Source organism: Leiobunum rupestre, chromosome 1 (assembly GCF_980474605.1).
Source record: "Leiobunum rupestre chromosome 1, qqLeiRupe1.1.hap1, whole genome shotgun sequence".
In the NCBI taxonomy this organism is placed as follows: Eukaryota; Metazoa; Arthropoda; class Arachnida; order Opiliones; family Sclerosomatidae; genus Leiobunum; species Leiobunum rupestre.
The window spans coordinates 98,541,833-98,568,565 of record NC_143384.1 but is presented as its reverse complement, the minus strand read 5'-3'; the positions used below and the strand labels follow the sequence as shown (position 1 = coordinate 98,568,565).

The 26,733-nt window shown below is 40.5% G+C and overlaps 3 protein-coding genes across 3 annotated transcripts; 1 reads left to right on the top strand and 2 right to left on the bottom strand.

Moving 5' to 3' along the window:
• The first annotated feature begins 6,295 nt into the window (after positions 1 to 6,295).
• Positions 6,296 to 8,731, top strand: LOC149969126 (glycerate kinase-like). Its single transcript, XM_090155459.1, has 3 exons — positions 6,296 to 6,885; positions 6,973 to 7,145; positions 7,210 to 8,731. The coding sequence occupies exons 1-3, from the start codon at positions 6,474 to 6,476 to the stop codon at positions 8,065 to 8,067; spliced, it is 1,443 nt and encodes a 480-aa protein (XP_090011585.1). The 5' UTR covers positions 6,296 to 6,473; the 3' UTR covers positions 8,068 to 8,731.
• A 78-nt stretch (positions 8,732 to 8,809) lies between these two features.
• LOC149969125 (UBX domain-containing protein 6-like) lies at positions 8,810 to 11,032 on the bottom strand. Its single transcript, XM_090155472.1, has 7 exons — positions 10,814 to 11,032; positions 10,614 to 10,681; positions 10,209 to 10,530; positions 9,860 to 10,151; positions 9,386 to 9,795; positions 9,196 to 9,325; positions 8,810 to 9,140 (listed from the first exon to the last, which is right to left on the bottom strand). Exons 3-7 carry the CDS (start codon positions 10,424 to 10,426, stop codon positions 8,898 to 8,900), a joined length of 1,293 nt encoding a protein of 430 aa, XP_090011598.1. The 5' UTR covers positions 10,427 to 10,530; positions 10,614 to 10,681; positions 10,814 to 11,032; the 3' UTR covers positions 8,810 to 8,897.
• A 140-nt stretch (positions 11,033 to 11,172) lies between these two features.
• LOC149969124 (muskelin-like) lies at positions 11,173 to 15,159 on the bottom strand. The gene is made up of 16 exons (XM_090155446.1): positions 14,932 to 15,159; positions 14,746 to 14,869; positions 14,463 to 14,675; positions 14,316 to 14,404; positions 14,135 to 14,244; positions 13,867 to 14,059; positions 13,663 to 13,797; positions 13,481 to 13,593; positions 13,138 to 13,409; positions 12,909 to 13,074; positions 12,779 to 12,843; positions 12,346 to 12,652; positions 12,202 to 12,279; positions 11,663 to 11,827; positions 11,546 to 11,603; positions 11,173 to 11,478 (listed from the first exon to the last, which is right to left on the bottom strand). Exons 1-16 carry the CDS (start codon positions 14,960 to 14,962, stop codon positions 11,363 to 11,365), a joined length of 2,235 nt encoding a protein of 744 aa, XP_090011572.1. The 5' UTR covers positions 14,963 to 15,159; the 3' UTR covers positions 11,173 to 11,362.
• Between the last annotated feature and the right edge of the window lie 11,574 nt (positions 15,160 to 26,733).

The window sequence follows — 26,733 nt, the reverse complement described above, 5'->3', positions numbered from 1 at the left end:
AGAAAGCCACTTGACTAAACGTATATCAATAAATGACCGTAGAGGGAATAGTTAGGGTTCTTTATAAATAAACACAAACGAACCCAATTGATGAACTGCATTAAACATCTTAATCAGCCGAGAAAACGTTTAAAATAAATTACGACCGAGCTGAAAACCAGACCAACTCGATATGTTGTTAATAAATGAATTATTAAGCTTGAAAACCAATACGCTAAACCTAATAGATAAGAATATACGACTGAAAAAACTAAACAAATTACAAAAAACTAACGGGTTCTACCCTTTATCTTATCTGCTGACTGCGCTAAAACAAGATTTGACCATTAAATTTTTTGAAAATGCGACGTATACACTTTGAAGGTTCCGTCAAAAATTATCCTTTCCCAAACGTAAAGGTTCTCAAAACATTAATACACAAAAAATAAGTAAAAAGGTTCCTCCAAAAAATGAACCAGTTTGCGGAAGAAGTAAATAATTTTAAAAGAATAAAAGATAAAACAAATATACAACCGCAAAAATAAAACATCAAATAATAGAAGAAACAATCTTAAACTCCATTCATTAAAATAAAACGTCAAATAATAGAAGAAAAAAATCTTTAACTCCATTCATTAAAAAAACACTAAATAAAAGTATCAAATTGAAATAAAGCAACTTATTATATTAAACAAGATTAAGTCTTTATAATTTTTTCGTAAAAAAACCACATTAGGCCTTCACAATTTCATTCGTAAAAAAATTCAAGACTTTGTTAACTATTATGCTTACAATGAGTGTTTTATTTGCAGTATAGCTTGAAGTTATCGTTGGTTCTGTGGTAGAGCGCTCGACGGCCTAACTGAACGGCCCGGGTTCAGTATTAATTTCTCGAGATAACCCTTAAAGACATATCTCCGCAATTTAGAGTTATTTGTTAAAAATGCTATCCCAGTTCTATCCCGCCCGGTATAAAATTTTAATTATAATTAAAATAATTGAGACGAAACGACCAATTTTAATTTATTCAGAATATCATAAGTTAAGTAGTTACAACAGTAAGTTAGACGTACTATAACAATGCACAATTGAATTAAACCCTTTTACAGAACAAGTTTATCAGTTAAATATAATACGAAGCAAATTTTAATGAAAGAAATATCTACAGAGGCTTTTTGGAATTACTCGCTTACGAAATACTTGCCGCATCTTTAACGCTCATTTTATTTCAACACTCGCCCTTGATGAAGATACCGTAGATATCTGGTAGTGGACGACTCGTTCACTTCCTGTTGACGTTGTGACACATACCACATGAAAAAGACCAATGCCGTCCAATTTCCAATATCATATAATGACTCGCACACCCAAGAAATCATTGACTGCGTTAGAAATCGTAGATATCCAAATATCCACACCAAATGTATTTACAAGAAGCAAAAACCTTACCATCAACAAAGCACAGAGAGCCACTTGACTAACCGCCAGCTCTTAAAGCAATTAACGTTAAATTATCTCCTTTGAATTAACAGAACTATATATAGGTCGTTAAGAAAGTGGACCACCCACCGGGTCTACCCTTTAACCCTCTAATCTCGGCTGACTGCGCTAAAACAAGATTTAACCTTTAAAAAATACCAGATTAGGCCTTCATAAATTCATTAATAAAAAAGACTTTATTACCTATTATGCTTACGATGCCTGTCTTAATTTCAGTGAATCTAAGCAGCTATCGGTGGTTCTGTGATAGAGCGCTCGACTGCCAAGCCGAATGGTCTGGGTTCGAAACCTGGGTGGCGCATTTGTTTTATAATCAATAGAGAAACGCTAAATTAGAATTTCTTCGATGCAATAATTTCAATTTCAATTCTATTTCAATTAAACCAAAATTTCGTACTCTATTAAATACGCTTCCGATAAAGCTGAAGGTCTAATTTTCAATAAGGCGTAACAAGTGTCGGTGGTTCTGTGGTAGAACGTCCGCCGGTCAATCAGGAGGTCTCGGGTTCATATCCCGCCCGATGCGATCGCAAATTGATACTAAGACGAAAACCGTGTACAACTGGTGGAAACCCTGCCATTGGACGTTGAGAGGTAGCATTACACTCAGCACTCGGTCCGTCCCAAAGTCATTAAGAAGAAGTTGGAGAGAAAACGCCCATATAAACACAAAAGGCTCAACATGCACAACCATCAGAACACAAACACAACAATTTCAACACTCACAACCTACGCATAAACATTACTAAAACGAAATACACCAAACCGTCACGACGGTGAGCGAAAAAACACCATCCAAACCAAACCGCAAATGCATCCGTTAACGCTCACCGTCACACGGTGTTTTGCCAACCCTTTGAGAAACTGCGTACGCAGTGATTACACTTTGCACCGAAAATGCGAACGCGTTCGCAGGCCTGACAGACCCACAGACAGACCCACCCACAGACCCACCCACAGACCCACAGACAGACACGGTCGTTGTATAACCCCTCCTAGGGGACTTTGTCCCCTCGGAGAGGTAAAAAGATTTAACTAATAATTCACGATTATCGTAGCGCCCACGCTCCGCTCAAGTCTTTGTCGAGAATGCCGGCTCCGGATTTTGAGACATCCTAGTAAATTTTAAGAGAGACATTATTTACGCGTCAAAACTCTCTAAATACCTCTACAGCTATCTAAAAAGGTGATCGATGCCACTGAGAGTATCCAAAGGAACGTTGGCATAACAATGCTGAATGCAGACCCTTTCGCTGCCAGTAGTGCCGTGCAAGGGGAAATGGGTTGGTCACAAATGAAAACGCGAGAAGCACGAAGTAAAATCTGTTTCTTGGGAAGATTGAAATTCCTACCACAAACCAGGTTGGCAAAGAAAGTATACGACTATATAAGAATGGAAGGTATGTCAACGGAATGGACCAGACGTATTTCTCAATTGGATCGTGCCTATAGTATTGGAACAAAAAGAGGAGAAGTCACAAATGTAAAAGACTGGGAAACAGTAGTTAAACAGGACATTAATCAATCCGCTCTACATCTGTGGATGGCGTCTATGAACAATAAATGTAGTCTGCAGATCTATAAAACCAAAGCAAAACCGGAAAAGGAACCCTTTTATGACGGATCCTGGGCAAAAGGCCTTTTGTTTCAAGACCGAAGCGGATCAGTACTAACAGGAGTCCGACAGAACCAGATTATGAATATAAACCCTAGATGTCTTCTCTGTGGAGAAGCGGTGGAGGACCTCCATCACCTCCTGATGGTGTGCCCGGGAACAGCAGAAGAGGACACAGTGACTTGGAGAGAGGAAAACCAAAACATTCCATTGGAGGAAATTCTGGGTTTAACATCCCAGAATTGGAGCCCGAGAGGATCCAGAGTATACTTGTGAAATGGACAAAAGAAAAGTGTAAAATAAGGGCTCAAATGCAAATCTAATGCAAAATGGAAAACGACCCCTTAAGCAGTTTCAAAGCAATATGTGTGATGTGTAGATCCCTAGTGAAATAAGGGTCAAATATAAAATATAAACAAAACGTAAAATGCAAAATATTTCCTAAATAGTGTAAAAGCAATGTTAGTGATATGTGAAATCTTGGTAAAATATGAGCTTAAAATTTAAACAAATTTTTAAATTTTAAAATTTATAAGTAAGGTTTGATGATATGTAAGCGTAGAGGGCCAGAATGTAAATTAAACTTTGAAAAAAGTAAAATGCCCCTTTAAGTATTGTAAATCATTATCATTGCTTAAAATATATATATATATATATATATATAAAAATAAGTAAAAAAGTAAAATGGTTCCTAAATAGTCTAAAAGCAATGCTGGTGATATGTGAACTCTAGCAAAATAAGGACTCACAATATAAACAATATAAAATATAAAAGCAAGACTGGTGATGATGTCAGCATAATGACAGTTTTATGAGCAATTTTTGTAAATCTTTCAATTTCTGTATTTTCTCTCAGACTATTTTATGTATTTTTACCTCTCCGAGGGGACAAAGTCCCCTAGGAGGGGTTATACAACGACCGTGTCTGTCTGTGGGTGGGTCTGTGGGTGGGTCTGTGGGTGGGTCTGTGGGTGGGTCTGTGGGTGTGTCTGTCTGTCAGGACTGCGAACGCGTTCGCATTTTCGGTGCAAAGTGTAATCACTGCGTACGCAGTTTCTCAAAGGGTTGGCAAAACCACCGTGTGACGGTGAGCGTTAACGGATGCATTTGCGGTTTGGTTTGGATGGTGTTTTTTCGCTCACCGTCGTGACGGTTTGGTGTATTACCGTTTTTGTAATGTTTATGCGTAGGTTGTGAGTGTTGAAATTGTTGTGTTTGTGTTCTGATGGATGTGCATGTTGAGTCTGTTGTGTTTATATGGGCGTTTTCTCTCCAACTTCTTCTTAATGACTTTGGGACGGACCGAGTGCTGAGTGTAATGCTACCTCTCAACGTCCAATGGCAGGGTTTCCACCAGTTGTACACGGTATTCGTCTTAGTATCAATTTGCGATCGCATCGGGCGGGATTTGAACCCGAGACCTCCTGATTGACAGGCGGACGTTCTACCACAGAACCACCGACACTTGTTACGCCTTATTGAAAATTAGACCTTCAGCTTTATCGGAAGCGTATTTAATAGAGTACGAAATTATGGTTTAATTGAAATAGAATTGAAATTGAAATTATTGCATCGAAGAAATTCTAATTTAGCGTTTCTCTATTGATTAAAAACAAATGCGCCACCCAAGTTTCGAACCCAGACCATTCGGCTTGGCAGTCGAGCGCTCTACCACAGAACCACCGATAGCTGCTTAGATTCACTGAAATTAAGACAGGCATCGTAAGCATAATAGGTAATAAAGTCTTTTTTTATTAATGAATTTATGAAGGCCTAATCTGGTATTTTTTAAAGGTTAAATCTTGTTTTAGCGCAGTCAGCCGAGATTAGAGGGTTAAAGGGTAGACCCTGTGGGTGGTCCACTTTCTTAACGACCTATATATAGTTCTGTTAATTCAAAGGAGATAATTTAACGTTAATTGCTTTAAGAGGTGGCGGTTAGTCAAGTGGCTCTCTGTGCTTTGTTGATGGTAAGGTTTTTGCTTCTTGTAAATACATTTGGTGTGGATATTTGGATATCTACGATTTCTAACGCAGTCAATGATTTCTTGGGTGTGCGAGTCATTATATGATATTGGAAATTGGACGGCATTGGTCTTTTTCATGTGGTATGCGTCACAACGTCAACAGGAAGTGAACGAGTCGTCCACTACCAGATATCTACGGTATCTTCATCAAGGGCGAGTGTTGAAATAAAATGAGCGTTAAAGATGCGGCAAGTATTTCGTAAGCGAGTAATTCCAAAAAGCCTCTGTAGATATTTCTTTCATTAAAATTTGCTTCGTATTATATTTAACTGATAAACTTGTTCTGTAAAAGGGTTTAATTCAATTGTGCATTGTTATAGTACGTCTAACTTACTGTTGTAACTACTTAACTTATGATATTCTGAATAAATTAAAATTGGTCGTTTCGTCTCAATTATTTTAATTATAATTAAAATTTTATACCGGGCGGGATAGAAATGGGTTAATATTTTTAACAAATAACTCTAAATTGCGGAGATATATCTTTAAGGGTTATCTCGAGAAATTAATACCACTAGGGACAATTCTACCGAGGAGAGGTATATTTTGGCTTGCCAACTTGTTTTACCTGCTGTGCTCCGAAAGGAGCCGCCCTGATACAAAAGGGTGTATCCTATATACGGCAAAAAATAAAACCTTTAAACCTTTAAACTATGTATTCTAACAGGGCCGGACAGACTAGCAGTTGGCCCCACCGGCTATGCAATCGCGCTGGCCCCATTTTCCATTAATGCCAAATTTTTCCTCTTTGGCCCCCAATTTGAGCTGGCCCCGATCTGACCGGCGATCGCCGGTTAGCCACCCGGGCCAGTCCGGGCCTGTATTCTAATATGGCGCCTTCGCGTAAAAAACGCGTCTCTTTTTCTTCATTTATTATTTATAAGGTAATATTTTTTAAATCATGAATTATACATAAATATATTGCGAAAAGATAGTTTAACGTACCATACCTTCTTTTTTCTAAATAGGAAAGTGTAAAACCGAAGAAATTGTTTTTTCCGCGATTTCGCTTGTATTCCCCGCCTTTGGTGATAGTAGGTTTTTGGTCGTATGTAGCGCACCTATCGGTATTATTCATACACGCAAATTAACATTAGATGCGAGGCGATTGACGGGGCCGATAAAGCGCGGTACGCGTGATCGAAGTTGGCCGTGGTTGTGCGAATTAATAGCGGAAGAGCTCTAATCTCCAGGACCTTTTCGGCACCCCTGTTATGGGGTTTCCGGTTTTTCAGAAAACGACATTAATTTGGTTTTCTGCGCGGTAATGTGCCCGTCGTTTTCAAACTTAGATTACAATAAGGCAATTTCAAAATTATTCATTTTAACCTTTACCAAAATAACTGACCATAATGTTAAGACAGTTACACATAAGAGATATTTTATTGTTTGGAATTGAGTCAGTAAAGCCAGAAGCATTAATTAAAAGTTTTGTTAAACCTCTTGGTAATGATAAAGTGAAGGTTCACAAAAATGAATATAGTTTGGCAAACAATGTTTTTATCATTGGTTTTGGAAAAGCTGTTGCTGGTATGTGTGGAGTGTTAGAACCAATAATTGGTTCTCACTTAAAAAGGGGTGTTATTAGTATTCCCTACGGTACTGAAGACTTTTATAGGGATTTGAACCCTTTTGGAAAAATAACTTGTTTCGAAGGAGCGAATAACAATTTGCCTGATGCTAATGCCTTTGAAGCTGCCAAAAGTATTTACAATTTGGTTTCTTCACTCTCTCCATCAGATATTCTGTTCATTTTAATCAGTGGTAAGATTTTAGAGCTAGAGTACACTGCACTAAGTCATTTCCAAAATTTGTGTGCTATATGTCATTCTTTTTATTTAAACTTTCAAGGTGGAGGCTCAGCTTTACTACCTTATCCAAAAGACCCGGTTACTTTGGAAGATAAAGTTACAGTTACTAAACTTTTGGCCAGTCAAGGAGCTAATATTCAGGAGTTAAATACAGTGCGTAAGCGTCTTTCAATGATAAAAGGTGGAGGATTGGGGAGAGTTGCAAAATGTCAGGTAGGAAAATTTTTTTTGGTTAGCTTGAGTTACTGATGTAGTAACAGTTTACGTATTTTTGTAGACTGTTACCTTGATTCTATCTGACATTATAAACGATCCAATTGATTTGATTGCTAGTTCCCCCACCCTTTGCAATAATGAAGATAAATCACTACCCTTATTGATATTAGATAAATACAATTTAACTAACAAAGTGCCTCGTAGCGTGGTTGATGTTTTATCAAATTTAAAAGACGATGAAAAGCAATTTGATGATTCTAAAATCACTAATATCATTATTGGCAACAATAAAAGGGCTCTAAATTCATGTTCAAGTCGGGCTTCGGAACTGAATTACACCAGTTTTATCATAACTAATTGCCTAGATGGGGAAGCTAGAACTGTTGGGTGTGCATTTGCTAATTTATCTAAATTATTAACAGTGGATGCTACTGCTAATTTTGATAGCTTAGAGCTTAGTCAAACTTTTAAAACAAGCCCCAAGTGCATAGAAAGAGTTATTGCTCACAGTAGAGAAGTTTTATCCAATGGTGGAAATGTTTGCCTGTTAAGTGGGGGGGAAACCACAGTAGTTCTAAATCCTAATTACTCAGGTAAAGGTGGTAGGAATCAGGAAATGGTATTAGCATTCTCTCTTGAAATTAAAGATGTTGATTTTGATCCATATCTCGTTATGTTTTCGAGCATTGGTAGTGATGGTATTGATGGGAACAATAATGCTGCCGGAAGTATCGCATATAATGGGCAAGCCAGTTTAGCGGCAAAACATGGCTTAGATCCCTTTACATACCTTGATAGGAATGATTCTTACAATTTCTTTAGTCAGTTTCAAAATGGTCAGGACCATATTATAATTGGCCATACAGGGACAAATGTTATGGATTTACATGCGTTACTAATAGTACCCAAAAACATTTAATTTTTATTGACCCTTTTAAAGGATGCCATCTTGTTTGACTCAAAATTATGTTTCTTAATTGTATTTTTCTAATAACAAGACACCATTTATATACAATATATAATTTCATGCTTTAATATGAAATTTAAAAAAAGAAATATTTTCCATATTCCAATTTCCTTAAATTTTATTGAAGGAAAAAGTATCTTATATTTTTTATACATTTTTGTTATAGTTATTTAAATAATTATGTATTTTACGGAAAAGAAAATATATATATATGTAAGGTTCTAAAAACCAGAATCATAAATATATTATCTGCCCTGTTTTATTTGTAGCAGACGTCTCTTATTAAAAAAAAACGATAATCACTTTAATCTTGGAGGAGGGAAGTATTCTGGAGTGGAAAATCCCATAGCGGTAATAAGAACGTCCTTTCCTGCCGATTGCTGTTAGAATTACCCAGACTACCCCGGTTTTTAGTCGGACGTCAGCTTTATCTGCCATCATTCTGGCTTGATGACGACCGACCAAAAAGAGCATGATGGGAATTTTACACAGCCGCAGGTGACGCCCGACTTTTCCACTCCAGAATACTTCACCCCTCCAAGCTTTAATCAGTTGTCAGGGCCGCTGACATGTAATCAATAATAATTGACCATTAAATATATCTTAAGTTTTATAATTTTTTGTACTTAATCAACCTACGAATATCACAACATATTTCTTGAATAAGGTCGTGTAAATAAACTCAGTAATGTGTAATGCTGCAAATTTATTGACAAAAAGCCATACATCTTTTTAATTTAGAAATCTTAATAATAAATATTCTTCCGTATCTTTTAAAGCAATCAAAGTGTCGATAACAATGCCATTAATTCAGGTAATAGATAAGCTTCTTCTTTTCCATCTGAATCCCAAACTAGAGTGATTAGGGCAGCAGGAATGAGTCGTAAATCATTTAAAGTTGCGTCCAAATCACTTAGTTTCTCGCCACCAGGAGCTAGCAAATGGAAATGGCGTTCTGTCTCTGCCAAATTTTCCGTTACGAAATTTGCAACTGCTGATAATCGCTCAGTAACTTTGAAAGTTCCCTATAAAATAAAATTAATTGTTAAAATTTAAATTATTCTAGAATCACCATTTTACCTGTAAAATAATTCCATCGCTGAATCGAATTCTAATCAACGTAAATCGATATTTTCTAAGCTCTTTGATTGCATCTCGTTCCCGCATCGCTTTTGTTCGCAGAGCAGAATTTAGTTCTACCTCAGCTACCCTGTAAAATTTTAAACAATTAACAATTTAAGTTTTAAAATAAATTTTACTAATCTCGTACTTTCTTTCTTGCTCTCTTTTAATTTCATCCGCTGTCAAATTAAAGAAGTCGAAAGGTAGGGAGATTTTCGTCAAGGCTTGAGCTGGCATCAAAACTTGAATGTTACGATCCAGCTCAGGTTTAATGGGTTCAGCATTTTGTAATGCGTCAATTAGGCTGTTGAGAAATTCCACGTTATTTAGTTTTTCTTCTGGATAGACTAGAAATTCTTCCTCTGGTCCATCATCTCCCGTTGCAATGTTTTCTTTCTCAAACCCGGCTCCTAACAAGAAGTCCATGGTTCCGTGTAAGGATGAGACTCTTTCTTTAAACACTTTATTTTGTAAGCGAATTTTTCTGAATTTTTCCTCTCCAGGATTGTCAATAATATTTCTTAAATACTTTATTAGGGTCTCAATTCCCACTTTAATCTGTTAAGAAAAAAATTTATTTTAGTATCAGACTAAGACCAGTTATGCAAAGAAATGCACGTACCTTATTTTTGTCAGGGTTGCATGTGTGAATTATCAAACAAGCAGATAACGCTCTTTCATCTTCAATTTGTAATTGTTGTTCAAGGAAAATACGTATTCTGTCTGCCATTTCATCTTTGGGCAACACTTCGGGTCCAATTAAAGGGCAATGAAAATAGACCCCTGATACTGTTAACACTTCGGGTCCTTCTAGAGATACTTCTTTAGGCCCTGCCCTGGAAATTTCACTTTTGGCATTTTGACTCTCGAGCTCCAGCTCTTTTTGAGCTTGAGCCCTTATAGCGGACAGAGACCTGAAATAGAAATATAGTTAAATATTGCACATTTTTAAAATATAAGTATAAATTTACCAGTTTGGGTTTTTATTTTTTTGCTGATTAGCCTCAATACGAGCTAATGCGGCTGCACCCGCTCGTTGTACACCTTCAGAGGGATTTTGTCTAGCAGCCTTTTTAGGGGCTTCATGTTTCTTCTCCTGTTTCTGATTTGAAGATCCCGATAAAGATCTTCCCTGACCCGCCTCGGAAAACCTTTTATCTCTCTTTAATTTTTCAAAAAACTTCTTCATCACTAAAATTATTTCCGCTATTATCTACAATCGGGGTGTATAATCATCAGGTAATTTGAGATTTTTGTTTTCTTGCTTGAAATCCTCTAATGCGTGGCTTGAAACTGTTAAGGTGTGTATTGATTTTTATTAGAAAACAATTGTTTTATGGCTTCTTAAGAAGTGTATATAGCTCCGAACTACTCACCAGATTTTGTGAAGCGCTCAGAGATACGGTTACCGAATTTTCCCCATGCAATCCAAATGAACAATAGGCTGATTAGAAAAATTATAGAAAAAACTCGAATAATACACAGTTCAAATTCGTCAATGGAAGTTAGTAAACTTTCTGTTTCCTCTATAAATGCACGACCTATGTCGATAAAGTACTCCAAAGATGAGACGTACTTCAGGCCTTGGTTCTCGTTTTCGATAAACGACGTCTCGTGTAATGCTTTATTCGTAGATATCTCGATGTTCGGTTTTTGGTCAGACGGATTCATTAATATATTTTAATTGTATAGGCCGACAACATGACATACAAATTCAATGGAAAAGTTTCCTTTTTTTTTAACGTTCATAAAATTTTATGACGACCTAACCTCAAGTGATGTCACATGACTCAAATTCCAAAGACTATTCTACGACCCTTTAATTGCAAGTCCAAGACTATACTTATGGTTTATGGAAAAATAGCATTCATGGATGTAGAAATTTAAAGGTAAAATATGTTCATGTTTTTTTAAATAATGAAATGCTATAACAAATCAGTTAAAAATAGTTTAATCCTAAAAAAAGATTAAACAAAAATGTATATCACTGGAATTTAACAATCTCTTTAAATTAGAAACAGTGTTAATACACACTCAATCATTGATGCAAAAAAAAAAACAAAGCTCTAAGTTATGGTATATTACAATAAAAACTAAAATGGCATTCTTTGTAAAAATTAAGAAATTAAAATGCGATTAAATCAATTAAACTTTCTCTAGGCTGGGTCATTGATTCAGGGAAAAATTCCACCAAAGAATCGAATAAGGCCAATCTGGCTTTGAACGTGTCTGACTGAGAACCTGAAATTGATATGAAACAAGCTATTAAAATTTAATAAAAAATTTACTATCTTTAATTAACACATACTGTCTGTCACATTCTCATTCAATGTTGATTTAAATAAATTTTCTGATAATAACTGAAACTGTTTAATTAAAATTAATATTCAATCAGAATTTTTAGTAAGCAAATCTTTGGTTTAACCTCTTTTCTCTCCTCTTCGTTCGAATGATCAACAATTTCCGCAAGTTTTTCTTGCAAATAAGCCATTCCTGCAATTGGGTCTTTAGCTGCAATTTCTCTAAAATGATGTTGTCTTATTAAGCGACGGCATTGTTTTAAAAGTTGATCCGGAGTGATACGGCAAAGCTATAAATTTTTTAAATTAAAATTTGCGGTTTTGGAATAATTAAGACTTTCTATAAAGTCATTACGCTTGCCGAACTTGTCTTAATGTATCACTTTCATCACGAGATACGTTAGATCTTTATAAAAAGGGTGACTCGTCGAATTTTAATTGGCTACCATAGTAAAACGTCATTTAACTGTGCTCCTTTAAGTGATGCTGCCCCGATATAAAGGGGTTGTACTGTTGTCCAGGTTGAAATTAAATCTTGAATTTTGAATTTTTACATCACGAGTGACGCGCCCGATACATTTAAACAAGAAGGCCAATGTTACTTTATAGAAAGGCTTAAAATTTGCGGTTTTGATATAAATATATGGCAATTATATTAATATACCTGAAGTGACCAAAAATCATCCAGTCTCATTCTAGCTAACGAACATTTACCTGGATTTCCTCCGAATAAATAATGCACCTAATATATATTATTCAAATCATTATTACTTTTTTCAAATAAGTTAACTTGACTAAAAATTAATACTTTTTTAATATGATCATAGACTAGTTGATGGGCAAATCGTGGGCATGGCTCCGTACTGTTGTATTTTCCTTCATAATATTGGGAATCATCATTTTTGTAAATACAGGACCACCTGTTTTGGCTGATATTGTAAACCCAGAAGGAATTTTTTACATTCTCGTCCTTTTTATTCTCTTTATCTTTATTTGAGCCAGATAGGACGTATAATTCATCTAATTCGGCATCAATCGTGGCTCTTTGAGTAAAACCAGCAGCTGGAACTTCACCATCACAAATCACATTAATTTCATCCGTATCGACATTATACCTTCAAAACGATATATATTTGGAAAACAACATTTTAACATGTGCAATAATAATTTAATTATATAACCAATAAAAACAGGAAATTATATATGCACACATATATGATTTACTGATATAATTTAATTACGTAAATAAATCACTAAGATATTCTTTAGATCTTTGTCCCGCAAAAATGTACAGCAACCGTTGCTTCTATATATTAGATACGACTTTATTAATAGGAAATTTATATTACATTTATATAAAAGGTAACTAACTTCGTGAAAAAGCATCGAATGCCCAATGCGAGATCTTATTTCCAACGCTGCTATTTTGGGGTTTCTAGCATCATCCCGTATTTTACGCCACGTATTAGTAGGAACGTGATAAGAAAATAAGCCGCTGAATACAGCATCACTTGATCTTTCTTCCGTAGATGAAGTACTAGAATGAAATTAAAAATTAAAAATATTCAGTGTAAATTTAACAAAATTTTAGAATAATCACTTTGTAAGAATTCGCCCTCCAAAAATATAAATGGTATTTTTTTCTACATCCATACACATTTGATGGTCAAAAACTAGATGAGGACCACCCATAGCAGCAGTATCGTCGGTAATTAAGGTCCATTTATGCGATTCAATATCGTAAACATAGAAGTCACTCTTGAGATTGTTTGTGGATCTCAAAGTGGAATCTACGTATTTTCCAAGAGTAAATATCATTTTTCTCTCCGGATCTATACACATTTTATGACAGGAACGTGAACTAGGACCTCCCTTATTTTAAAAAATTTCAGTATTTATTACAAAATTTAATAAAAAAATTAGAAAATTTAGGAAAAAAAAACCTCAGATTCCGTATCTTGAGTTAAACATTGCCATTCTCCGCTAGGAATATTGTAAGCCCATAAATCCGATAAATCTTTTGTGCCATCCCATCCGCCAAATAGATAAATCATTTCTATTAAAAATAATAAATTATAAAAACCAACAACTTTTTTTCTAGTATAGATTTTATATAATTTTATACCCGAATAAATGTCAATGCACATTTGGTGACCTCCTCTCATGCCAGGTCTACTTAATCCCTCGGATAAAGGAGGAATTAAATGTGACCATTTTGGTTTATACTCTTGAAAGCTCAAATAGTTACTGAACACACCATCTTAGAAATACGTAAGTGGCGTTTTTTAATTTGGCATCTCAATTTTTTTTAACATTAAAAGTTTAATACCTTCAGCGGATTTTTGTAACAATGCCTCTCCGTTTTCAAAATCACCTTTTGTAACCAGTAAGTTGTGTAATTTTGTTAAAATTTCATCCTCCAACTGCACTTTTGTCCTTTTTTGGAGGGATTCAAAGGCTTCTTGGTAGTTATGTTGTCGGAAATGTTTTAAACACAATCTCACCGCTTCACGTTCTCTATACTGTTTTTTTTGGGTGAAGATAGATCAGTATTTCTTCGTAAATAAAATATTATCGTTATTCGAAAAAGATCTTACGTAGTTAAACCAATTCAAACAAGAATTAACCAAATCAGGATTATCTATTCCAGCTAATTCGACGTACCATATACTGAAATTGAAACTTGGGCCCCAAGACTGAATCGGCACTATTGATACATTAATAACAATATTGTAAAATCATTCGACAAAATTTATATAAGCATGTAATTTTAAATACCTATTTTGATATATCGACAAGGAAACATGTTACCACCTAAAGTATGTTTCAAATGGAAAGTTTCTGTTTGGTTATCATTTTTTAAGCCACTGAAATATAAACAATTATAAGAATTGACGTTTAAAAAATGCTTAGCTTACTTTTTACCTGTCAAGGATTTCAATCATATTTTTGGAATTGAGACTACCGTAAATTTTTAACTTTCGCAAATTGCAGACATGGGTTTTTTCGTATTTACCAAACGTAATTTCCTGTACAATTGAGGGTCTGTCCAGTTTTAAAACAATAAACTGAGGAGGGTTATTAGAGTCGGAGGACCATCTTGAAGTTTGGTCAGATGGTTTATTAACCATTATATTGCTTAAAAAATTTATTTTTGTAAATTTAATTGTTATTAATGATTTGATTACTAGATATGTAGAATACTTACTCGGGTATGTAACATGCAGAGAAACTTGAGCAAGAGTTGATGTAGTATTTGAGGTTTTTGGTATTTTTGCAAGCTGTATTGGCATTTTTGGTAGGATTTTCCAGGGTTTCCGTAAACACTTCATCTGATTGGAGACATATTTTTTTAGAATTTATTATAATTATTTTGTAAAATATAAATACAAACCATCTTTTGACATTTCTTGTTGAGAAGACATGGTTTTTCTCAATGTTTTCAAGTGTTGGGCATCACAATTTTGCTTTTATGTTGGAATTTTGAACAATTTACTACTGAGGTAATAGCAAGTAGGCTTCACTAAGTTTTCAGTAATAGATTTATCTTATTTTCAAAGAAGACAAATTATTGTTTCGTTTGCTCTCTCATTTTCGATAAATAGGTATATAAGTTTTGTGGGGTATATCATGGATTAAAGGTTATTTAATCCATGGGTATATGAATTAGAGATCAACTAGTAAAAAAACACAATTTTATTTTATTCACAACAGAAACTAATCTAGGTGGCGCTGCGGCGCCAAAGCTTTTTTTTTTATTCGATTATAGTCCTCTCGTCCATCTGATTAATCAGGGCGAGATATGTGTAACGGCCACGCCAACGGGGGGATACGTGGGACAGGGGTGGGGACACCCGTCGCGGAAGTATTCCGACCACCCGTTTGGGGATTGGTGGTCGTCCTCACACGGCCATCCACAAACTCTGCCTCCCGGACGCCTGGGATTACAGGAGTGAGCCACTACTCCCGGCGGCGCCAAAGCTTCTCTATCAGGTAGGACTAGAGTGGTAGGACCATGGATCAATCAAAGTAGGAATGTGTCATCATGGACTCTATTATACCTAAAGTGTCATCAATGAGAAGAGGATAATGAAATTTTATTTATTTAGTAGTGAAAAACTGCTCATGAGTCATGAAGCCAACATGGAATTTTTACGAGCATAGGAAAACGTATTACAATGCTGCAACTACTAAGATTATTAATTACTAATTATATTATACTATATTTAATTTAAACTAAAGGAATTTAACAATTTCAGCTTTCACACCAGTTTTCTGACTTATATTTATTGATATAATTGTAAATTGTTGGAAGTTTAGTGAAACTTGAACCAGGGTCTCTGAGACCCTGCTTGAACTTTCTACTCTACCACTATGGAGTATAGCCCTCTAGTGGACTTGATTTCTCCATGGACGAATTACTTCATTCGTCCATGATTAACTAATAATTATCATTATAATTTTCATCTACCGTTAATAAACTCTATAAGACCAAAAAACTACAACTTCTCTTTATTTTTGATTCTAAATAAAACGTCATGAATAATAAATTACCGTACAGGTGAAACGTTTCCATTATTTCAAAAAACACTATATAAACCGTAACTTTCAGGTCCTGGTTCTCGGAAATATTACATCTTGGCGATGTTTTATTGAAGCGTCTATGGAAAATAGAACACAACTTACAAGGAGACATCCCGAAGCAGCGTTGCCATACGTACTATAATTATGGTACAAATACCATAATTTTGCATCATATTATAAATGGTACTATTATTTTGAGAGCGTATTATATAGTACCAAAATATACCATTTTTCCAACCTTTTGTACTATAATGGTACTATTTTTATATTTCATTATTTATACTACTCAAATAATAAGAATTTCTTATTAACTAATAACTATATACATAAAGTTGTCGCCTGAAAACAAAAACCAAACTTGTTATAGTTAAAGTTACATAGTTTTTGCTTTCGGGCGACAAAATATTAAGCCCATGTTCAAGTGTTGCCAGATCACTTGAAAGTCAATACCATAGAAATCGAATTTTCTAATCGTCGCGCGCGGCAAAATTTAAAAAATCGTTCTATTTAGTTATTCCGATTTCTATGGTCGAGCTGACTACATCCACTCCCCACAAAGAAACGAACAACGAGAACAGTTATCCGAATGTTTTGCAACAAACGCTTTAAATTAAAACTAATTAATACTATTTAATATTCAATTTTGGTACAATAATTTCCATTGCTATACTATAGTTTTTTTATCCTTTGTACAATAATTTGGTCAGAAAAGTCTGGCAACGCTGTCCCGAAGTGTAATCCAGTGATCCACCAAGGATAGTCTTATTAGACTCTCCTTGAATCCACCGTTTTTTTTCAAACTCGGGGTATTGGTATATGTAAATGATGTAACTTGAAAAATCCTAAAGGGAATTTATTCAATGGGCAACCGTTTTGCCATGGCAACGAAAAATGTTTTTGATAACAACAAATTTAAATTTTCCCATTGAAAATATAACATGGGATTCTGACTGATCCCTGTGGAAAATTTGAACAAATTTCAAAATTTTTAAAATGTCAAAAATTGAAAAAATAGATAAAAATTGAAGAAAAAAATCAAATATGATCAACTTTTGAGGAATTTGAGCAAAATGGTTGAAAATGAACCAAAATGGCTAAAATCGGAAAAATGTGAGAGAAAATTTAAAATCGTACAAACAAAATATTTCGAAACTGTTTGAAATAAATAAATTTAATTTTCTCTTATCAATTGGTGTATTTGAAAAAAAAATGATTTTGGTCAATTTGGTCAATTAATTAATTGGATTAATAGATAAAAATGGGCAAAATTTTAAATAAAAAAATTAAAAAATTTTACAAAAAAGGGCAAAGTTTTAAATTATTTTGGCGAGGGAAAAAGGGTACCTCGGTAATTCTGGCACGGGGAAAAGGGGGAAGGGTGCCTTACTGGGGGGTTTGGGACGAGAGAGAAGGCGAGTTTTTAAGTTATATTTGCGAGGGCAAAAGGGTACCCCGGTAATTCTGGCACGGGGAAAAGGGGGAAGGGTGCCTTACTGGGGGGTTTGGGACGAGAGAGAAGGCGAGTTTTTAAGTTATATTTGCGAGGGCAAAAGGGTACCTCGGTAATTCTGGCACGGGGAAAAGGGGGAGGGGTGCCTTACTGGGGGGTTTGGGACGAGAAATAGAGGCGACTTTTTAAGTTATTTTGGCGAGGGAAAAAGGGTACCCCGTTAATTCTGGCATGGGGAAAAGGGGGAGGGGTGCCTTACTGGGGGGTTTGGGACGAGAGAGAAGGCAAGTTTTTAAGTTATATTTGCGAGGGCAAAAGGGTACCTCGGTAATTCTGGCACGGGGAAAAGGGGGAGGGGTGCCTTACTGGGGGGTTTGGGACGAGAAATAGAGGCGACTTTTTAAGTTATTTTGGCGAGGGCAAAAGGGTACCCCGGTAATTCTGGCATGGGGAAAAGGGGGAAGGGTGCCTTACTGGGGGGTTTGGGACGAGAGAGAAGGCGAGGTTTTAAGTTATATTTGCGAGGGCAAAAGGGTACCCCGGTAATTCTGGCACGGGGAAAAGGGGGAAGGGTGCCTTACTGGGGGGGTTTGGGACGAGAGAGATGGCGAGTTTTTAAGTTATATTTGCGAGGGCAAAAGGGTACCTCGGTAATTCTGGCACGGGGAAAAGGGGGAGGAGTGCCTTACTGGGGGGTTTGGGACGAGAAATAGAGGCGACTTTTTAAGTTATTTTGGCGAGGGAAAAAGGGTACCCCGTTAATTCTGGCATGGGGAAAAGGGGGAGGGGTGCCTTACTGGGGGGTTTGGGACGAGAGAGAAGGAGAGTTTTTAAGTTATATTTGCGAGGGCAAAAGGGTACCTCGGTAATTCTGGCACGGGGAAAAGGGCGAGGAGTGCCTTACTGGGGGGTTTGGGACGAGAAATAGAGGCGACTTTTTAAGTTATTTTGGCGGATTGAAAAAGGGTACCCCGGTAATTCTGGCATGGGGAAAAGGGGGAAGGGTGCCTTACTGGGGGGTTTGGGATGAGAAATAGAGGCGACTTTTTAAGTTATTTTGGCGAGGGAAAAAGGGTACCCCGGTAAATCTGGCATGGGGAAAAGGGGGAAGGGTGCCTTACTGGGGGGTTTGGGACGAGAGAGAAGGCGAGTTTTTAAGTTATATTTGCGAGGGCAAAAGGGTACCCCGGTAATTCTGGCACGGGGAAAAGGGGGAAGGGTGCCTTACTGGGGGGGGTTTGGGACGAGAGAGATGGCGAGTTTTTAAGTTATATTTGCGAGGGCAAAAGGGTACCTCGGTAATTCTGGCACGGGGAAAAGGGGGAGGGGTGCCTTACTGGGGGGTTTGGGACGAGAAATAGAGGCGACTTTTTAAGTTATTTTGGCGAGGGAAAAAGGGTACCCCGTTAATTCTGGCATGGGGAAAAGGGGGAGGGGTGCCTTACTGGGGGGTTTGGGACGAGAGAGAAGGCGAGTTTTTAAGTTATATTTGCGAGGGCAAAAGGGTACCTCGGTAATTCTGGAACGGGGAAAAGGGGGAGGGGTGCCTTACTGGGGGGTTTGGGACGAGAAATAGAGGCGACTTTTTAAGTTATTTTGGCGAGGGAAAAAGGGTACCCCGGTAATTCTGGCATGGGGAAAAGGGGGAAGGGTGCCTTACTGGGGGGTTTGGGATGAGAAATAGAGGCGACTTTTTAAGTTATTTTGGCGAGGGAAAAAGGGTACCCCGGTAAATCTGGCATGGGGAAAAGGGGGAGGGGTGCCTTACTGGGGGGTTTGGGACGAGAGAGAAGGCGAGTTTTTAAGTTATATTTGCGAGGGCAAAAGGGTACCCCGGTAATTCTGGCATGGGGAAAATGGGGAGGGGTGCCTTACTGGGGAGTTTGGGACGAGAGAGAAGGAGAGTTTTTAAGTTATATTTGCGAGGGTAAAAGGGTACCTCGGTAATTCTGGCACGGGGAAAAGGGGGAAGGGTGCCTTACTGGGGGGTTTGGGACGAGAGAGAAGGCGAGTTTTTAAGTTATATTTGCGAGGGCAAAAGGGTACCTCGGTAATTCTGGCACGGGGAAAAGGGGGAGGGGTGCCTTACTGGGGGGTTTGGGACGAGAAATAGAGGCGACTTTTTAAGTTATTTTGGCGAGGGAAAAAGGGTACCCCGTTAATTCTGGCATGGGGAAAAGGGGGAGGGGTGCCTTACTGGGGGGTTTGGGACGAGAGAGAAGGCAAGTTTTTAAGTTATATTTGCGAGGGCAAAAGGGTACCTCGGTAATTCTGGCACGGGGAAAAGGGGGAGGGGTGCCTTACTGGGGGGTTTGGGACGAGAAATAGAGGCGACTTTTTAAGTTATTTTGGCGAGGGCAAAAGGGTACCCCGGTAATTCTGGCATGGGGAAAAGGGGGAAGGGTGCCTTACTGGGGGGTTTGGGACGAGAGAGAAGGCGAGGTTTTAAGTTATATTTGCGAGGGCAAAAGGGTACCCCGGTAATTCTGGCACGGGGAAAAGGGGGAAGGGTGCCTTACTGGGGGGGTTTGGGACGAGAGAGATGGCGAGTTTTTAAGTTATATTTGCGAGGGCAAAAGGGTACCTCGGTAATTCTGGCACGGGGAAAAGGGGGAGGGGTGCCTTACTGGGGGGTTTGGGACGAGAAATAGAGGCGACTTTTTAAGTTATTTTGGCGAGGGAAAAAGGGTACCCCGTTAATTCTGGCATGGGGAAAAGGGGGAGGGGTGCCTTACTGGGGGGTTTGGGACGAGAGAGAAGGAGAGTTTTTAAGTTATATTTGCGAGGGCAAAAGGGTACCTCGGTAATTCTGGCACGGGGAAAAGGGCGAGGAGTGCCTTACTGGGGGGTTTGGGACGAGAAATAGAGGCGACTTTTTAAGTTATTTTGGCGGATTGAAAAAGGGTACCCCGGTAATTCTGGCATGGAGAAAAGGGGGAAGGGTGCCTTACTGGGGGGTTTGGGATGAGAAATAGAGGCGACTTTTTAAGTTATTTTGGCGAGGGAAAAAGGGTACCCCGGTAAATCTGGCATGGGGAAAAGGGGGAAGGGTGCCTTACTGGGGGGTTTGGGACGAGAGAGAAGGCGAGTTTTTAAGTTATATTTGCGAGGGCAAAAGGGTACCCCGGTAATTCTGGCACGGGGAAAAGGGGGAAGGGTGCCTTACTGGGGGGGGTTTGGGACGAGAGAGATGGCGAGTTTTTAAGTTATATTTGCGAGGGCAAAAGGGTACCTCGGTAATTCTGGCACGGGGAAAAGGGGGAGGGGTGCCTTACTGGGGGGTTTGGGACGAGAAATAGAGGCGACTTTTTAAGTTATTTTGGCGAGGGAAAAAGGGTACCCCGTTAATTCTGGCATGGGGAAAAGGGGGAGGGGTGCCTTACTGGGGGGTTTGGGACGAGAGAGAAGGCGAGTTTTTAAGTTATATTTGCGAGGGCAAAAGGGTACCTCGGTAATTCTGGCACGGGGAAAAGGGGGAGGGGTGCCTTACTGGGGGGTTTGGGACGAGAAATAGAGGCGACTTTTTAAGTTATTTTGGCGAGGGAAAAAGGGTACCCCGGTAATTCTGGCATGGGGAAAAGGGGGAAGGGTGCCTTACTGGGGGGTTTGGGATGAGAAATAGAGGCGACTTTTTAAATTATTTTGGCGAGGGAAAAAGGGTACCCCGGTAAATCTGGCATGGGGAAAAGGGGGAGGGGTGCCTTACTGGGGGGTTTGGGACGAGAGAGAAGGCGAGTTTTTAAGTTATATTTGCGAGGGCAAAAGGGTACCCCGGTAATTCTGGCATGGGGAAAATGGGGAGGGGTGCCTTACTGGGGAGTTTGGGACGAGAGAGAAGGAGAGTTTTTAAGTTATATTTGCGAGGGTAAAAGGGTACCTCGGTAATTCTGGCACGGGGAAAAGGGGGAGGGGTGCCTTACTGGGGGGTTTGGGACGAGAGAAAAGGAGAGTTTTTAAGTTATATTTGCGAGGGCAAAAGGGTACCTCGGTAATTCTGGCACGGGGAAAAGGGGGAGGGGTGCCTTACTGGGGGGTTTGGGACGAGAGAGAAGGAGAGTTTTTAAGTTATATTTGCGAGGGCAAAAGGGTACCTCGGTAATTCTGGCACGGGGAAAAGGGGGAGGGGTGCCTTACTGGGGGGTTTGGGACGAGAGAGAAGGAGAGTTTTTAAGTTATATTTGCGAGGGCAAAAGGGTACCCCGGTAATTCTGGCACGGGGAAAAGGGGGAAGGGTGCCTTACTGGGGGTTTGGGACGAGAAATAGAGGAGACTTTTTAAGTTATTTTGGCGAGGGAAAAAGGGTACCCGGTAATTCTGGCATGGGGAAAAGGGGGAGGGGTGCCTTACTAGGGGTTCTTGGATGAAGTTTAACAGCGCTGATAAAATTATGAAAGGTATACTTTTTAATGTGTAAAAATATTTTAGTAAATTAAATATTTAACACCTTGGGACGAGAAATAGAGGCGACTTTTTAAGTTATTTTGGCGAGGGAAAAAGGGTACCCCGGTAATTCTGGCATGGGGAAAAGGGGGAAGGGTGCCTTACTGGGGGGTTTGGGATGAGAAATAGAGGCGACTTTTTAAGTTATTTTGGCGAGGGAAAAAGAGTACCCCGGTAAATCTGGCATGGGGAAAAGGGGGAGGGGTGCCTTACTGGGGGGTTTGGGACGAGAAATAGAGGCGACTTTTTAAGTTATTTTGGCGGATTGAAAAAGGGTACCCCGGTAATTCTGGCACGGGAAAAAGGGGGAGGGGTGCCTTACTGGGGGGTTTGGGACGAGAAATAGAGGCGACTTTTTAAGTTATTTTGGCGAGGGAAAAAGGGTACCCCGTTAATTCTGGCATGGGGAAAAGGGGGAGGGGTGCCTTACTGGGGGGTTTGGGACGAGAGAGAAGGAGAGTTTTTAAGTTATATTTGCCAGGGCAAAAGGGTACCTCGGTAATTCTGGCACGGGGAAAAGGGCGAGGAGTGCCTTACTGGGGGGTTTGGGACGAGAAATAGAGGCGACTTTTTAAGTTATTTTGGCGGATTGAAAAAGGGTACCCCGGTAATTCTGGCATGGAGAAAAGGGGGAAGGGTGCCTTACTGGGGGGTTTGGGATGAGAAATAGAGGCGACTTTTTAAGTTATTTTGGCGAGGGAAAAAGGGTACCCCGGTAAATCTGGCATGGGGAAAAGGGGGAAGGGTGCCTTACTGGGGGGTTTGGGACGAGAGAGAAGGCGAGTTTTTAAGTTATATTTGCGAGGGCAAAAGGGTACCCCGGTAATTCTGGCACGGGGAAAAGGGGGAAGGGTGCCTTACTGGGGGGGGGGTTTGGGACGAGAGAGATGGCGAGTTTTTAAGTTATATTTGCGAGGGCAAAAGGGTACCTCGGTAATTCTGGCACGGGGAAAAGGGGGAGGGGTGCCTTACTGGGGGGTTTGGGACGAGAAATAGAGGCGACTTTTTAAGTTATTTTGGCGAGGGAAAAAGGGTACCCCGTTAATTCTGGCATGGGGAAAAGGGGGAGGGGTGCCTTACTGGGGGGTTTGGGACGAGAGAGAAGGCGAGTTTTTAAGTTATATTTGCGAGGGCAAAAGGGTACCTCGGTAATTCTGGCACGGGGAAAAGGGGGAGGGGTGCCTTACTGGGGGGTTTGGGACCAGAAATAGAGGCGACTTTTTAATTTATTTTGGCGAGGGAAAAAGGGTACCCCGGTAATTCTGGCATGGGGAAAAGGGGGAAGGGTGCCTTACTGGGGGGTTTGGGATGAGAAATAGAGGCGACTTTTTAAGTTATTTTGGCGAGGGAAAAAGGGTACCCCGGTAAATCTGGCATGGGGAAAAGGGGGAGGGGTGCCTTACTGGGGGGTTTGGGACGAGAGAGAAGGCGAGTTTTTAAGTTATATTTGCGAGGGCAAAAGGGTACCCCGGTAATTCTGGCATGGGGAAAATGGGGAGGGGTGCCTTACTGGGGAGTTTGGGACGAGAGAGAAGGAGAGTTTTTAAGTTATATTTGCGAGGGTAAAAGGGTACCTCGGTAATTCTGGCACGGGGAAAAGGGGGAGGGGTGCCTTACTGGGGGGTTTGGGACGAGAGAAAAGGAGAGTTTTTAAGTTATATTTGCGAGGGCAAAAGGGTACCTCGGTAATTCTGGCACGGGGAAAAGGGGGAGGGGTGCCTTACTGGGGGGTTTGGGACGAGAGAGAAGGAGAGTTTTTAAGTTATATTTGCGAGGGCAAAAGGGTACCTCGGTAATTCTGGCACGGGGAAAAGGGGGAGGGGTGCCTTACTGGGGGGTTTGGGACGAGAGAGAAGGAGAGTTTTTAAGTTATATTTGCGAGGGCAAAAGGGTACCCCGGTAATTCTGGCACGGGGAAAAGGGGGAAGGGTGCCTTACTGGGGGTTTGGGACGAGAAATAGAGGAGACTTTTTAAGTTATTTTGGCGAGGGAAAAAGGGTACCCGGTAATTCTGGCATGGGGAAAAGGGGGAGGGGTGCCTTACTAGGGGTTCTTGGATGAAGTTTAACAGCGCTGATAAAATTATGAAAGGTATACTTTTTAATGTGTAAAAATATTTTAGTAAATTAAATATTTAACACCTTGGGACGAGAAATAGAGGCGACTTTTTAAGTTATTTTGGCGAGGGAAAAAGGGTACCCCGGTAATTCTGGCATGGGGAAAAGGGGGAAGGGTGCCTTACTGGGGGGTTTGGGATGAGAAATAGAGGCGACTTTTTAAGTTATTTTGGCGAGGGAAAAAGAGTACCCCGGTAAATCTGGCATGGGGAAAAGGGGGAGGGGTGCCTTACTGGGGGGTTTGGGACGAGAGAGAAGGCGAGATTTTAAGTTATATTTGCGAGGCCAAAAGGGTACCCCGGTAATTCTCGCATGGGGAAAATGGGGAGGGGTGCCTTACTGGGGGGTTTGGGACGAGAGAGAAGGAGAGTTTTTAAGTTATATTTGCGAGGGTAAAAGGGTACCTCGGTAATTCTGGCACGGGGAAAAGGGGGAGGGGTGCCTTACTGGGGGGTTTGGGACGAGAGAGAAGGAGAGTTTTTAAGTTATATTTGCGAGGGCAAAAGGGTACCTCGGTAATTCTGGCACGGGGAAAAGGGGGAAGGGTGCCTTACTGGGGGGTTTGGGACGAGAGAGAAGGCGAGTTTTTAAGTTATATTTGCGAGGGCAAAAGGGTACCCCGGTAATTCTGGCACGGGGAAAAGGGGGAAGGGTGCCTTACTGGGGGGTTTGGGACGAGAGAGAAGGCGAGTTTTTAAGTTATATTTGCGAGGGCAAAAGGGTACCTCGGTAATTCTGGCACGGGGAAAAGGGGGAGGGGTGCCTTACTGGGGGGTTTGGGACGAGAAATAGAGGCGACTTTTTAAGTTATTTTGGCGAGGGAAAAAGGGTACCCCGTTAATTCTGGCATGGGGAAAAGGGGGAGGGGTGCCTTACTGGGGGGTTTGGGACGAGAGAGAAGGCGAGTTTTTAAGTTATATTTGCGAGGGCAAAAGGGTACCTCGGTAATTCTGGCACGGGGAAAAGGGGGAGGGGTGCCTTACTGGGGGGTTTGGAACGAGAAATAGAGGCGACTTTTTAAGTAATTTTGGCGAGGGAAAAAGGGTACCCCGGTAATTCTGGCATGGGGAAAAGGGGGAAGGGCGCCTTACTGGGGGGTTTGGGATGAGAAATAGAGGCGACTTTTTAAGTTATTTTGGCGAGGGAAAAAGGGTACCCCGGTAAATCTGGCATGGGGAAAAGGGGGAGGGGTGCCTTACTGGGGGGTTTGGGACGAGAGAGAAGGAGAGTTTTTAAGTTATATTTGCGAGGGCAAAAGGGTACCTCGGTAATTCTGGCACGGGGAAAAGGGCGAGGGGTGCCTTACTGGGGGGTTTGGGACGAGAGAGAAGGCGAGTTTTTAAGTTATATTTGCGAGGGCAAAAGGGTACCTCGGTAATTCTGGCACGGGGAAAAGGGGGAGGGGTGCCTTACTGGGGGGTTTAAGACGAGAAATAGAGGCGACTTTTTAAGTTATTTTGGCGAGGGCAAAAGGGTACCCCGGTAATTCTGGCATGGGGAAAAGGGGGAAGGGTGCCTAACTGGGGGGTTTGGGACGAGAGAGAAGGCGAGTTTTTAAGTTATATTTGCGAGGGCAAAAGGGTACCCCGGTAATTCTGGCACGGGGAAAAGGGGGAAGGGTGCCTTACTGGGGGGGGGTTTGGGACGAGAGAGATGGCGAGTTTTTAAGTTATATTTGCGAGGGCAAAAGGGTACCTCGGTAATTCTGGCACGGGGAAAAGGGGGAGGGGTGCCTTACTGGGGGGTTTGGGACGAGAAATACAGGCGACTTTTTAAGTTATTTTGGCGAGGGAAAAAGGGTACCCCGTTAATTCTGGCATGGGGAAAAGGGGGAGGGGTGCCTTACTGGGGGATTTGGGACGAGAGAGAAGGCGAGTTTTTAAGTTATATTTGCGAGGGCAAAAGGGTACCTCGGTAATTCTGGCACGGGGAAAAGGGGGAGGGGTGCCTAACTGGGGGGTTTGGGACGAGAAATAGAGGCGACTTTTTAAGTTATATTGGCGAGGGCAAAAGGGTACCCCGGTAATTCTGGCACGGGGAAAAGGGGGAGGGGTGCCTTACTGGGGGGTTTGGGACGAGAGAGAAGGCGAGTTTTTAAGTTATATTTGCGAGGGCAAAAGGGTACCCCGGTAATTCTGGCATGGGGAAAATGGGGAGGGGTGCCTTACTGGGGGGTTTGGGACGAGAAATACAGGCGACTTTTTAAGTTATTTTGGCGAGGGAAAAAGGGTACCCCGTTAATTCTGGCATGGGGAAAAGGGGGAAGGGTGCCTTACTGGGGGGTTTGGGACGAGAGAGAAGGCGAGGTTTTAAGTTATATTCGCGAGGGCAAAAGGGTACCCCGGTAATTCTGGCACGGGGAAAAGGGGGAAGGGTGCCTTACTGGGGGGGGGTTTGGGACGAGAGAGATGGCGAGTTTTTAAGTTATATTTGCGAGGGCAAAAGGGTACCTCGGTAATTCTGGCACGGGGAAAAGGGGGAGGGGTGCCTTACTGGGGGGTTTGGGACGAGAGAGAAGGCGAGTTTTTAAGTTATATTTGCGAGGGCAAAAGGGTACCCCGGTAATTCTGGCATGGGGAAAATGGGGAGGGGTGCCTTACTGGGG